The 14,993-nt window shown below is 34.6% G+C and overlaps 1 protein-coding gene across 10 annotated transcripts in view; it reads left to right on the plus strand.

The window, feature by feature from the left end:
• TTLL5 (tubulin tyrosine ligase like 5) overlaps positions 1–14,993 on the plus strand; it is a 282,889-nt gene that overhangs the window by 89,340 nt on the left and 178,556 nt on the right. For 8 of the 10 annotated variants that reach the window (XM_063088853.1, XM_063088855.1, XM_063088861.1 and 5 more), the window contains exons 16-19: positions 458–571; positions 1,079–1,170; positions 10,028–10,090; positions 14,356–14,394. In XM_063088853.1, coding sequence (XP_062944923.1) covers positions 458–571; positions 1,079–1,170; positions 10,028–10,090; positions 14,356–14,394 — 308 coding nt within the window. The remainder of the gene's footprint in view (positions 1–457; positions 572–1,078; positions 1,171–10,027; positions 10,091–14,355; positions 14,395–14,993) is intronic. The other 2 variants (XM_063088857.1, XM_063088860.1) reach the window with 1 other exon arrangement.

Here is a 14,993-nt window from a genome sequence, read left to right on the forward strand (position 1 = left end):
TTTGGTCACAGCTCTTTTCTGTGTCACTGATGACTCTCATCTCAGTATTTCCCCCCTCAAGTTCTAAAACATCCCACAGCCTACCTTTTTCAGTCTATGACATAATAGATTGTTTCTTGGTTTTTTGTCTTATGTCTCTATTCTCCTAACTCCCCTTCCCCGGTGCTGAAAAGAATATAATTACTGAAAGTTATGTGGACATCTTTCTTTTTTTCTACCTGTTTCTCTCTCCATCCATAGTGTTTTTCTACTATTCTGTTTTATCTTCTTGCCTTGAGTTTACTAGCTTCAGGCTAAGAGATTAATTACAGAAAATGGGCTATGGATTTGAGCTATACGTATTAAGAAAGATAATGATGTTGAGGGAATAAACAAGGAAATGAGGAAAGATGATGAAAACTGTTTTGTTGTCTTTTAATTTTCTTAATTTTTTAAATTTTTTATTTTCTTTTTCTAGCATGCACGTCCACTCTCTGCCAGTGATGCAGAAATGAAAAACCTTGTGGGCTCAGCTCGGGAGAAGGTGCCTGGGAAGTTAGGTGGTTCTGTGCTTGGTCTGTCAATGGAGGAGGTAAGGATAAATCCATTTCAGGTCTCTGTGGGTTAGCACAGATTCAGGTTCAGGGAAAGTTTGTGTGTGATTCATAATATTCATGACAAACTCATATCTTACATTGAAAAGAGAAAGATTCAAGATGGAAGAAATTTCTTCTTAGGAAGCACCTTAAATGGAATTAATTCTTCCCTTCATATTTCTTTCATATTGTGCCATAACCCTCTCCCTTTGTCCCGTAGCCACATGGATTCCAGTTTTCAAAATAAGTACAGTCACACATCACTTAAAGACAAGGGTATGTTCTGAGAAATTCTTCGTTAGGCAATTTCATTGTTGTGCGAACATCCTAGATTTTACTTATGCAAACCTAGATGGTGTAGCCTAACACACACCTAGGCTATATGGTATAGCTGTTATAATCTTGTAGGACCACCATTTATATGCAATCCGTTGTTGACCAAAACGTTGTTGTGCGGCATACAACTGTACTCATTTTACTTTATTTTCTCTTCTTCCATCTAGATCAAAGTTTTACGGAGGGTAAAAGAAGAGAATGATCGGAGAGGTGGATTTATTCGCATATTTCCTACATCCGAGACATGGGAAATATATGGGTGAGGTGACTACCTTATTTTTCTTTTTAAATCTGTACCTCAGGTATATAGAATTAGATTACTTGTGATACACTGTCATCATTGTTCCCCACATGGTACCTTTCTTATTTTGTTTGTTTGTTTATTTATAATATGACGAATATTACCCAGCCCAAGAACTAGATCATTAATGGTAATTTAATCTACCTGTGTATTATTCCTCCCTTTTTTTAATCTCCTGCCCCCCTCCTAACTAGTCCTTTAACCCAGGGTTAGACATTGTCATAAATTTTGTGTTTATCATTACCTTGATTTGGGGGGGAAAAAAAAGTTGTCTTCTGTATGTGTGCCTAAACATTATATTGTTTATTTTTAATCATCACTGAGATCTAGTTCGAATGCAATAAAATCTATCCATTTTAAGTGTACAGTTTGATGATTTTTGACAAATATAAACACCAGTTTAACCACTGCTACCACCAAATCAAGATAGAAAGTATTTTCATCACCTCCATAAGTCCCCTTGTGCTCCTTTACAGTTAATCACCCCCGTAACCCCAGGCCTCAGACGTCAGCTGATCTGCTTTCTGTCACTGTAGTTTTTCTAGAATTTCATATAAATGTAATCATACAGTGTGTACTCTTTTGTGTCCAGATTCTTTTGTTCAGCATAGTGTTTTTGAGATTTATCTGTGGTGTTGTGTGAAGTAGTAGTTCATTTCTTATGATTGTTATGTACTGTTTCATTGTGTGAGTATACCACAATTTGTTTACCCATTCACCTGTTGTGGAACATTTGTGTTGTGTCCAGTTTTGGCCTATTATGAAGAAAGCTGCTGTGAACATTCATGTACAATTACCTGTGTGACTTATGATTTCATTTCTCTTGGGTGAATATCTAGGAGTGGAATATGTGGGTCATATTATGAGCGGTAGTATGATTTTACATTTTTACTAATGATGTATGAAAGTTACCCATTGGGAATGGTCCCCATTGTTGCCAACACTTGATATTGCCAGGCTTTTAAACTTTAGGCAGTCTACTGGCTGTGTAATGTATCTCTTTGTGTTTTTAATTTGCTTTTCTCTGATGAATAACGATACTGAGCATCTATTCATGTGGTGTTTGCTATTTATCTCTTTTTTTTCATTTTAAATTTAGGATTTTAATGTTCTTATCACTGCATTGTAAAGGACTTGTTACTAGTCCTTTCTCAGATATCTATATAGTGAATATTTTCTCCAAGTGTGTGGCTAGCTTTTTCATTTTTAGAATAGTGGCTTTTGAACAGAAGTGAAGTCTAGTTGACCAGATTTTTTAGGGCTAATGCATTTCATGTTTCCTGGGTGAGAAATCCTTAGCATCCCCAACTTGGCAATTTTTTCTCTTATGTTTTCTTCTGGATGTCCTATAATTTTAGATTTTATATTTAGGTCTATGATATGTATTAATTTTTGTGTGTAGTGTGAGGTAAGGATTCATTTCTTTCCAGATTACCCATTTTTTTCATCATTATTTGTTGAAATTATCTCATTAATTATGCCAGTATCTTTGTTGAAAATGAATTGAAATATATGTGTGGTCCTATTTCTGGGCTCTATTCAGTTTCACAGATCTATATCTGTCTTGATTGCTGTAGCTTTATACTAAGCCTTAAAATTCGGTAGTGTGAGTCTTCTAACTTTGTCGTTTTTCAAAATTATTTTGACTATTTTGCATCCTTTGTGTTTCCAAAGGTATTTTAGAGTTACTTTGTCCATTTCTACACAAAAGCCTTGCTGGCTTTTGATTGGGATTGCATTGAGTGTATGTATTAATTTTGGGAGAGTGGACATCTTAATAATATTGAGTTTTCCATTTCATGAATATGATCTCTCTCTCCATTTATTTCAATCTTCTTTGATTTCTTTTAACAACGATTTATAATTTTCGGTGTAAAAGTCTTTACACTGGATATGTTTTTCTGAATTTATCACTATTTCATGCTTTTGGGTGACTTTTAGTGGTATTTTTTTTAAACAGGTTTATTGAGATGTAATTGACATACAATATGCTGCACATATTTTAAGTATACAGTTTGATAAGTTTTAACATATGTGTATATCTGTGAAACTACTACCACAAACAAGATAACAAACATCACCTCCACAAATTTCTCTGGGTCCCTTGTAGTTTCTCTCTCCTGCCTTTCCCCCCCACCCCCCGTCCCTAGGCAGCTACTGATCTCAGTTATGTCACTAAAGATTAATTTGCATTTCCTAGGATTTTACATAAATAGAATTCCACAGGCCACTTCTACTTGGCATAGTTATTTTTATATTCTTATATGCTGTAGGATATATCAGTGGTTTAATTCCTTTTTATTGCTGAGTAGTATTCTATTATAGGCATACACCAGAATTTGTTGATGGACATTTGGGTTGTTTCTGGCTTTTGGTTATTACAAATAAAGCTTGTATGGACATGTTTGTTTCCCTTAGGATCATATTGTGTATGTAAAACTTTTTTAGAAACTGCCATAAAGTTTTCTAAGGTGGTTGTATCCTTTTACTTTTCCATCATAGGTGTATGAGAATTCCAGTTTCTCCACATCCTCACCAACAATTTGTATGATCAGTCTTTTTAATTTTAGTCCCTAGGAGGTGTATAGTGATATCTCATTGTGGTTTGGTTCGCATTTCTCTAATGACTAATGATGATGAGCATCTCTTTGTGTGCATATTTTCCATTTGCATATCTTCTTTGATCAAATATTTTGCTCATTTTTTAATGAGATTATTTGTTTCCTGACTATTGAGCTTTGAGAGTTTATATATTCTGGATGTAAGTCCGTTATCAGATATATGCTTTGAAAAGATTTTCTCCCAGCATGTGACTTGTCTTTTTCTTCCTTTTAACATTGTCTTTTGAAGAGCAGAATTTTTTAACTTTGTTAAAGTTCAGTATTTCTCCTTTTATGAACTATGATTTAGGTGTTTTATCTAAGAAATCTTTGCTTATCCCAAGTCACAAAACTTTCTCCTGTGTTTTCTTCCACAAGCGTTATAGTTTTAAGATTTACATTTAAGTCTTTGATTCATTTTGAGTTAATTTTTCCATATGCTACAAGGTATAGACCAAAGTTCTTTTTTTTCATATAGATAATGGTTTGAGCAATATTTTGTTGAAAAGATTTAACATTCATTTCCATTGAATTGCCTTTTCACTTTTGTGGAAAATTGGTCTGTGGGTCTGTTTCTGGACAGTTACTGATCTATTTGTCTTTGTGCCAATACAGTACCACACTGTGTTGATTACCATAGCTTTAAAATAGATCTTGTTCTAACTTTTTCTTCCAAGTTATTTTTGGTTTTTCTAGGTCATTTTGCATTTCCATATGAATTTTATAATTAGTTTGTCAATTTCTATACAAATGCCTCTTTGGAAATTTGATTGGAATTGCATTGACTCTCTAAATCAATTTGAAGAGAGTTGACACCTTAACAATGTTGAGTCTTCCAACCTATGAACAAGGTATATCTACCCATTTATTTAGGTCTTCTTTAATTTTTCTCAGCAGTGTTTTACATCTTTTTTCAGATTTATTTCTAACTATTTAGTATTTTGATGCATGATAGCATTTTGTTAATTTCAATTTCTGATTGTTTGTTGCTAGTATATTGAAATATAATTGCCTTTTGCATATTGATCTTGTGTCCTACAATCTTGCTAAACTCATCTATGGGTTGTAGTAGCTTTCTTGTAGATTCCCTTGGATTTTCTACATAGATAATTATGTTATCTGTGAATAAAGACAGTTTTACTTCTTTCTAATATAGATGTCTTTTATTTCATTTTTCTTGCTTGATTGCATTAGCTAGAACCTCTATCACAGTGCTGAATAGGACTAGTGAATGTAATCTTTCCTGTCTTGCTCCTGATCTTAGGGAAAAGCATTCATTCTTTCACCATTAAGTATGATGTTAGCTCTAGGTTTTTCATAGATGACCTCCATCAGGTTGAGGGAGTTCTTTTCTATTCCTTCTTTGCTAAAGGTTTTGTCAGAAATGGATGTGGAATTGTCATATGCTTTTTCTGCATCTCTTGAGATGATCATATAATTTTTCTTTTTTGGTTTGTAAATACAGTGAATTACATTGATTTTTGAATGTTAAATCAATGTTGTATTCCTGGAATAAACCCCACTTAATTGTGATGTATTATCCTTTTTATGTACTATTGAATTTGAATTGCTAAAATTTTGTTTAGAATTTTTACATCTATGTTTATAAGGGGTATTGGTCTGAAGTTCTTATAATGTCTTTGGTTTTGGATTTAGAGTATTGCTGGCTTCATAGAATAAGTTGGGAAATATCCCTATCTCTTCAATTTACTGGAAGAGTTTACGTGAAATTAGTATTATTTGTTCCTTGAATGTTTGGTAGAATTCAGTATTGAAGCCATTTGGACCAGAAGTTCAATTTCTTTAATAGATATAGGGCTATTCAGGTTATCTATTTCTACTAGAATGAGCTTTGGTAATTGGTGTCTGTTAAGGAGTTTGTCCATTTTGTCTATATTGTCATAAGCATAAAATTATTCATAATATTATTCCCTTATCCTTTTAATATCTATAGAATCTGAAATGTTGCTCTCACATTTTTTATATTGGTCATTTGGTTTTTTTCTCTCTCTTTATTCTGGTTATTCTGGCTAGAGATTTATCAAATTTATTGATCTTCTCAGAGAAGACCTTTTGATTTCTTTTTTCTGTTCTTTTCGAGTTATAGTTCATTGATTTCTACTCTAATCTTTAATATTTCCTGTCTTCTGCTTACTTTAATCTTCATTTGCTTTTCTAGTTTCTTTAGGTGTAAGCTGAGGTCATTGATTCGAGGTCTTTTTTTCTAATGTAAGTGTTTAGTGCTGTAAATTTCCCACTAAGTACGACTTTAACAGCATCCCACACATTTTGATTGTTACGTTTTGTTTTCATTCTATTTAGAATACTTTCTTTTGTTTTTCTTTTTGCCAAAGGGTTATTAGAAGTATCTTATTTAGTTTTCAAATACTTGGGGTTTTCCCAGACGTCTTTTTGTTATTGATTTCCAGTTTGCCTCTACTGAGTTCAGAGAACATACTTTGTATAACTAGGTCTTTTTGATTTGTTATATGGCTCAAAATATGGTTTATCTTGGTAAATGTTAACATGTACATTGAAAAAAATGTGTATTCTGCTGTTGGAGTGTTTAGAAATGTCCATCACTTAAGAGCCCAATTAACCTATTCAAAATCATAAGTTGAACCATCATAAGTGCAGATACTTTTTACAATGGGTTATCCTTACAATGGGGTTACCTCCCAATCTATTGTATAGTCGAAAAATTTTAAGCCAAACCATTGTAAGCTGGGGACCAGCTGTAGGAGAGAAGTGTTCCCTGGTCAAATTCCATTTGGTTCTAATTACAAAGCTAGAACTTAGAGGAATAAGAGAGAAAAAAAAATGCAGTTTTTTGTTTGCTTGCTTATTTTGTTTTATTTTGAAAGCCTAGCTATTCATAGAGAATTCTTCCTTTTATTTTGCAAAATATGTTATCCGTGTAGTTCCACCTTGTAAAATCCTACGAGTTCCACAAAAAAAATGATTGGATTTTCTTCACAGTTAGATAGAAGTACATTTTTGATATGTTGAGTTTTTGTATTTCCTAGAAAACATAGCTTTTAATTAATGAAAGTGGAACACTCCACTTTCGAGTATTTCGAGAGATGGGACCTTAATTTGACTACCTTTTTATAAGGAATCAGTTACAAATAATGCTCAGGTCTCTTAGGGGAGTCTAATAAAGACAGATAGCTTTCTATACTGGTTTGGTTCTGAACCAACTGAGAGATAAGACAAGGACTAAGATGGAGACAGTCTTTCTTACTGATAAAGTCTAGGTTGGGACTTGATTATATCTGTCTGCAAGCAAATGAACTTCCTGTTGAACAGGAACAGACTTACATGCCCCTTTGTAGGTAAGTTTGGACTGTGCCATGTATGGGGAGCACCTGACTATAGGAGCAGCAGAGTATATGTACTTCCTATGGGGAGATTATCTCCCAAGCGAAAGAAGGGACATGCTCATTGGAGCATGTTTTGTTTATTCTTCCTAGATTGCCAATCAGATTGGTAAGTCACTCCACTTCTCCTGGTACATTCTGAGAAAAAAGACAGAGACCAAGAATATTAAACTAATTGAGCAGCCTTCATGTAGAGTGGAGGAGATGTGTTTATCTACTAACATATGAATATGCCATTTTATTAATACTTATTTATCATCAACCAAGTGTCTAGCACTATGTTTGGCTCTTCGGAGTATAAAATAAATATTAGATGGGATTACTGCCCTTTGAGAGTTAACAGTATGTTTATGGAGAAATTATTTATAAGTGTAATAAAAATAGCTCATATTGTGAAGCTCTTTGTAATTACAGTGTACTTTGTACACATCCTTGTTATCATTCACATTTTAATGACAAGGAAATTAAGGTTCAGTTAAGTAATGTGACTTGTTTATGATCTCACAGTGGGACTTGAGTCAGGTATTCTGACCTCAGACTTTTTTCCCAGTGCATCATGCAGCTTTCCTAGAAGAAAAAATTCACTCTGAGACAGTCTGTGTCAGGTCCCTCAGACATACAGTAAAGACCAGTTCAGACAAGGGAACTCTACAGACTTAGAGTAGTCAAATAAGGGAAGGCTTCATACAACAGGGTGGACTTGAGCTGCTTCTTGAAGGACAGATTATAGATAAGTAGAGAGAGTGTAGGGAGAAGGTGTCAAGTCAGAGGCAAAGAATCAGTAGGAGCGGTGGTGTGAAAGGATTCTGAGGAGACTTGTCTGGCCATACTGCAGGATCAGTGTTGGGCAACTGTGTGGAGAAAGTGTAAATGAATTGGTGGTACAAATTATTAAATGTTTGAAAGTTTGGAAGAGAAAGTGTATGCTTCCTGTAGCAGGCATGAGGGAGCCATTCAGAGCTCTTAAGTTGAGAAATAGCATGATTAAAACAGTCTCCTATATATATTTGCAATGCTTTTTATGTATCTCCTCTCTCTCACTTTTGTTGACCTCTTCTGTATGTAATTATTTTGGTGGTATTCTCATCTTTCAATTTTATTTTCTGAATTTCGTATATCATCTTTTATTAACCTAAGAAATACTGCCTTTTCTTCCTTTTTCTTTACTTTTTTTTTTTTGGTCAGAAATCTTTATTTAGTCAATGAAAAGCTTTGGAGCTTGTCCAGACAGACACACACTCTAAATCAGAGGGGTTTTTTTTTGTTGTTGTTGTTGTTCTTTTTTAATTTTTTAAAATTTATTTATTTATTTTTATTTTAACTTCTCGATATACATTGTAGTTGATTTTCGTGACCCTTTACCCATTCCTCTTTCCCCTCTCCCTCTCTCCCCTTCCTCCCACTACATCATATCTGTTCACTTGTCTTAACAAGTTCAAGGAAGTGTAGTGATTGTTGTGTCTTCTCCCCTCTCCACACTATTTATTTGTTTGTGTGTTTATTTATTTTTAGTTCCAACAAATAAGTGAGAACATGTGGTATTTCTCTTTTTGTGCCTGACTTGTTTCCCTTAATATAATTTTCTCTAAGTCCATCTTTTTCCTTTAGTTGTTTGTGCTTTGGGATCATGTTCATGACGTCTGTACCCACTCCTACTTCCTGGAGTGTTTCCCCTATGTTTTCTTTAAGGAGTTTTATTGTTTCAGGACGTATATTTAAATCTTTAATCCAATTTCCAGTTTTCCCAGCACCATTTGCTGAAGAGACAGTCTCTTCCCCAGTGTGTAGACTTGGTGCCTTTGTCAAAGATCAGATGGCTGTAGGTGTATGGGTTGATTTCTGGGTTCTCTGTTCTATTCCATTGATCCATGTGTCTGTTTTTATGCCAGTACCATGCTGTTTTGGTTATTATAGCTTTGAAATATAGTTTAAAGTCAGATAGTGTTATGACTCCAGCTTTATTTTTTTTGCTCAGAATTGCTTTGGCTATGTGTGGTCTTTTGTTATTCCATATAAATGTCTGGATAGTTTTTTTCCATTTCTGAGAAAAATGTCATTGGAATTTTGGTGGGAATTGCATTGAATTTGTAGATCACTTTGGGTAATATGGACATTTTCACAATGTTAATTCTTTCAATCCAAGAGCATGAGTTATCTTTCCATCTTCTTGTGTCCTCTTTAATTTCTGTCAACAGTGGTTTGTAGTTGTCTTCATAGAGATTTTTCACATCCTTGGTTAACTTTATTCGTAAGTATTTTATTTTTTTGGTGGCTATTGTAAATGGGCTTGCTCTCTTGATTTCTTTTTCTGCATGTTCACTGTTGAAGTATAGAAATGCTACTGATTTTTGTGTGTTGATTTTGTAGAGGCTTTAGGCTGTTCAATACGTAGGATCATATTATTTACAAACAGGGACAGTTTGACTTCATCTTTTCCAATATGGATGCTCTTTATTTCCTTCTCTGATTGCTCTAGCTAGTACTTTGAACACTGTTGAATAGGAGTGGTGAGAGTGGGCATCCTTGTCTAGTTCCTGTCTTTAAGGGAAAAGCTTTCAGCCTTTCACTGTTCAGAATGATATTGGCAGTGGGCTTATCATAAATTAAGTCCTCTTTTTCTTTATTCTTTTCATTTTATTCTATTTGCTGCTCCTCTAGTATCTTATAATTTTAATTTAAGCAACTGTTCCCTCCTTTTCCACTTTAGAAACAATATATTTCTTTAGAAACAGTACATAAATAACCTGTTAGTTCTTTGCTTGATTCATGGTTTTCTTTCTGTGTTTTCTTCTTAACTAAGCTCAAGAAATAACAGTTTCTTTTGTTGTCTTTCAGGGCCTACCTTGAGCATAAGACCTCCATGAATTATATGCTGGCCACACGCCTCTTTCAGGACAGGTGGGGATTTGCTAAATTTATGCATTTAGGACTGGATCACAAGATTAGGAGAAAGTACATGCAAAAGAAGAAAAGCAGCTTTATAAAAGTCTTCATGTAAAATCTTTGATAGAAAGGGTCTTACAGAAAACATGATATAATACCTAATTTTTCCAGAATTGATCATTAACACTCAGCACTTTGTAACATTTCCTATAACCAAAAATTAAACCATAAATATCTTTGAGCAATCTTACCAGATGCCCTAAACTTTATTCTTCTCCAACGAAGGCCCTTACTGATGTCTTTTCACTTTAAACACAATTGTGACGATATGATTATCTGTTTTCTAGACCAGAAAATAGAATTATTAGATTAGAAAAAGTGGAGGAGGGATAATTCACAAAATAAATACACTAAGACTTGTAAGAAATGACAACTGATAATCTCAATACAAGGGGAAATGATGGAAAACAGACACTGGAATTCAAATAGCACAGCAATCAGGGACTACTTAGTCCCACAAACTTTTGTAGCCACTGAAGACATTACTGCTTAGCAGTACAGTTCAGTAATTGATTATCAAAATAAGGCACCCTAGTTATTTAGAGAAATTTATATTATTTTGAGGATATGTGTGCTTTTTAGAAGGATTCTTCAAATAAATACCCAGAGTTCACCCGTTTTTTGCAATGTCATGTTCTTTTTTTTTTAAAGATGACCGGTAAGAGGATCTTAACCCTTGACTTAGTGTTGTTAGCACCACGCTCAGCCAGTGAGTGAACCGGCCATCCCTATATGGGATCCGAACCCGGGGCCTTGGTGTTATCAGCACCACACTCTCCCGAGTGAGCCATGGGCCAGCCCAATGTCATGTTCTATTATCAGAAAATATGTGGGATTTGCAATTTCTGTCTGTAAATTTGTGGTAATTACTGTTGTAAGTAATCACATTGTATAGCTTATAATGAAAGAGGTCTTTGGATTTACTTAGAACACATATAACCTGGGGTTTTGGGGTTTTTCCACCTCTCTGAAAACTTTTACAAGATTCATTTATATTTAGAGCTCAGATACTTTATCAGGATGTGTTCAGGTGTGTCATTTTTCATTATTTTGGTTTTGCAGTGGATGAGTTCTTTCAGTCTGAAGATTTAGGTCTTTCAACTGTGAGAAATATTCCTGTTATCCTCCGTTCCTCTCCTTGTGGAACTTCTGTTAGATAAATTTTGGCTATAGCATCCATATTTCTTTACTTTTTTCATACTTTTGAGCTCGTCTCGTAGCTTTACATTCTTGGAGATTTCTTTAACTTTTTCTTCTAAAACTCTAAATTGGTCTTCAGCCTTGTCTATTTTATTATTTATTACCACTGCAGGAGAGGGTTGTTTGATTTATTTTTTTATTTTGGCAAGTATGATTTTAATATCCAAGAACTGTTTTTGCTGTCTGATTAATTTTCACATTTTGTGTGTAATGCCTTTTCAAATCTTTCAGACTATCTTTGTTTAAAGTTTCTGTTTTTTACTTTATATTTAATTCTTCTGGATTAGTTCTGCTTGTTCATCTTGTTCTCTTTAGTTTTACAGTCACATATCAGCAAATATTTGGTGATCTTTGATTATCCAGTCATATTTAGAAGTAATGGACTGTTTGCTTAAAGTTGGTAGCTTGCCTGGGCTTCCTCACAGGTTGTATGGGTCTGTTTCTTTTTTTTTTTTTTTTTTGTCTTTTTCGTGACCGGTACTCAGCCAATGAGTGCACCGGCCATTCCTATATAGGATCTGAACCCGTGGCGGGAGCGTCGCCGCGCTCCCAGCGCCGCACTCTCCCGAGTGCGCCACGGGCTTGGCCCTGTATGGGTCTGTTTCTGAACAGACATGGACCCTATGCTTGAGGCTGGATCTTTCCATACTTGGATTATTATCTATAAGGGGAAGGAGGGCAGAGCATGCAATCTGGGGACCAACACACTAGCCAAAATTAGGAAGCATTCCCGTAGGAGCAGCATAACAATAAAAATTTAGAGGTATAATACAAGAATATGTGCTTCTTTATTAACACATTAAGAAACAAGACCTAGCAGCAGGTCTAATTACTACCATAATTTCAAAGAATGATTAACTATTGTCAGTATTTTGAGATACTTGGGGCAATTCTAAAGTAACATGAAAAAAGATGTATTATGACTTTTACTAATGAAGTCACTCTAATCCACTAGTGTGGATAATTTCCTACATTTATGTGGAGGAACTTCTAAATTTCAATTAGAGGATGTAATTTTTTTTTCTTCAAAGTTGGTGTTCCACCTACATTTTTTCTTCAGGCCCCACTTAATGACTCCTGCTTATAAAGCATTCTAAAAACTTTGATTAAAAAATCATAAATTTCCATTTTTAGCAAAGAAAATCCCTCATAATCTACTCTTGCCTACCTTTTTAGCCTTATCTCCACTTTTTCACACCAGTCCATGGCCAATCAGACTATATCTGCTTGCTCTTTCATACCTCCTTATCCTAAAAACTTACCTTCTTTTGGAATGGCCTTTAATCTGTCCCTAAATTGTTCTAGCTATGTCTTCCTTCCTCTAACCTAGACTAGGAGGAGGTACTCCCAGCCCTTTTATCCCTCAGTCTGATTTAGATTCCTAGTTTATATTGTAATTGCCTGTTTACTAACTTGTACTTCCTAAGTTGGCTCTTACAAATAGGTACTTTATGTTCATCTTTGTCAGTATTAAGAACATACCACATGGTAGGCACACACACAAATGCATGCACTGAAAAAATGAAATCGTGTTTATTGTAAGTTCTAACATCTTCTAATAAATCTGTTCTCTCAGTCTGAATTGGTTTCCCTCTTGCAAATCCAATTGCATTATTGTCAGACCACTTTCAAACTAATTCTCTAATAATTTCTTTTAGGTTAATTTTGTCTACCCTGAGTCCTCCCCTCCTATCCACCGTGTTCTGACAAGCATTATCTTATGTACTATCTTACAGTATGGCAGTATTTTTAACACTGGCTGCATATTAGTAACATATAGTAAATCATATTTATGCCCTGGCCCCACCAGAGTTAAGTATTGGTACATACTAACAGCTGTCCAGGTGATAGTATTATGAAGCCATGATTGCAAATTTCTAGGGAGAACCATTATCTCAGTGAAAAAGTTAAAACCATTTTGAGACTTTCCAATAATGTGACAATATCAGGACATTAACATGGATAGAAGACATGAGAAAGGAAAGACAAAACATCTTGGTGAAGACAACCTTTTCACTTGATTATCTGTAGATACGATCTACATTACATTTGTCTCTTTTAAAACACCAGCAAGAAAGGTTACATGTTGTGTGATTCCATTTACATGACATTTTTGAAATGACAACATTTTAGAATGGAGAACAGATAAATGGGAGAGAGGTTAGATAAGATGTGTGTGTGGTTATGAAAGGGCAACACAGGAAATCCTTATGGTGTTGTAAGTGTTCAGTATCTTGACTGTGCTGGTGGATATGTGAACCCACACAGTGATGAAATCATATTGAACTAAATATAGACATATGTAAATGAGAACAAGTAAAACTGGAGAAATCCCCCCCCCCAAAAAAAAATTGAGGAGAGACTGTTTTAAAAGAAAAACAAAAGCATACTTAAACATGAATAGCACTCAATTCCTGTGATTACAACCCAACCCTAGTTTAGAGACAATGGAGAGCATCTCTCTTTTTTTATTTAATAGAAATTTAAATTGTTGAAAATCTATTTCTGATGAGCATCGTTTTTGAACCTTTTGAGAATTGAACTTGGTTTCCTTTCCTAAAACAGTGCATTGAAAGGAGAAAGAGCACTGCAGTCTAAAACCTAAGCCCTGAGCTCAAATGTAAACCCTTTAAGCTTTAAACATAGGCAGGTCACAAAATTATCTTATCCCACTCCTTTATATAAATGGATCTAAAACAACCTTCTTCACATGGTTGTTGTGAGAGATAAGTGTGATTTGCTTTGTAAAAAGGTAGACAAATGTATGTAATTGTTACGATTTTTCTCTAGAATTTATTTATTTCCTTTTTTATTTTTATTGATCCTCCCTCCAGCTCACAGCACTCTTCTATGAGAATGTTCTCAATTTATCTGTCTGCTTCTCCCCAAAAATGCCCTCCCTGGCCTAATTCCATGTCAAATCTCTGTAATAAGAACATCAGGAGTATATGTGTGTGTGAACTCAAGATAGAATATCTGAATAGCATTCTCTAACCCGGTTGTCCTTTCTGCTTCTGTAGGGGAAACCCAAGAAGAAGCTTATTGACAGGAAGAACACGGTAACTGTTTTTAAAAGTTGAGAAATTCTTTCTATGTGCATAATGTGTGGTCATGCACAGACTAAGCATAATACTTTATATAACCATTTTTAGTTTGGCTCAGCTTGATTCATAACGTAAAAATGTTTTGTATTGAAAAAAACATTCTGCGGCCACTTTTTACAAACTAGATTTTGGATTTACTTTATTGTAACTACAGGTATATCATTTCAACTGATAATAATACTATTCTTGTTTGGCTGTGTGAGAGAGACTATAATGTTAATGAGATTTCAAGACTAGTGTCATGTTGCATTCAAATAAGAACTTATGTTTTGGCCTTCACATACCTGAGGCATACAGCTCTGTGCCTTATGGGACTGAGCAAAACTTGCTTCTATTTTGCCACAGAACTGGAAGTGTGCAAAATACCTGTGGCTTTTCATTTGGGCAGAGAAGAGAAATGTCTTAGGAAGGGCTGGGATTTTGCCTCACTGAAGACTGCAATCACAGCAAAAACCCTTAAACCTAAATACATACCTTCTGGTTATAGGGAGTTTGGGATATTACCTATATCCCTTTTATGCTGTTCCTCTTTCAAAAACTGTATGATAACAATA

The sequence above is a fragment of the Cynocephalus volans genome, chromosome 3, assembly GCF_027409185.1.
Source record: "Cynocephalus volans isolate mCynVol1 chromosome 3, mCynVol1.pri, whole genome shotgun sequence".
Lineage (NCBI taxonomy): Eukaryota > Metazoa > Chordata > Mammalia > Dermoptera > Cynocephalidae > Cynocephalus > Cynocephalus volans.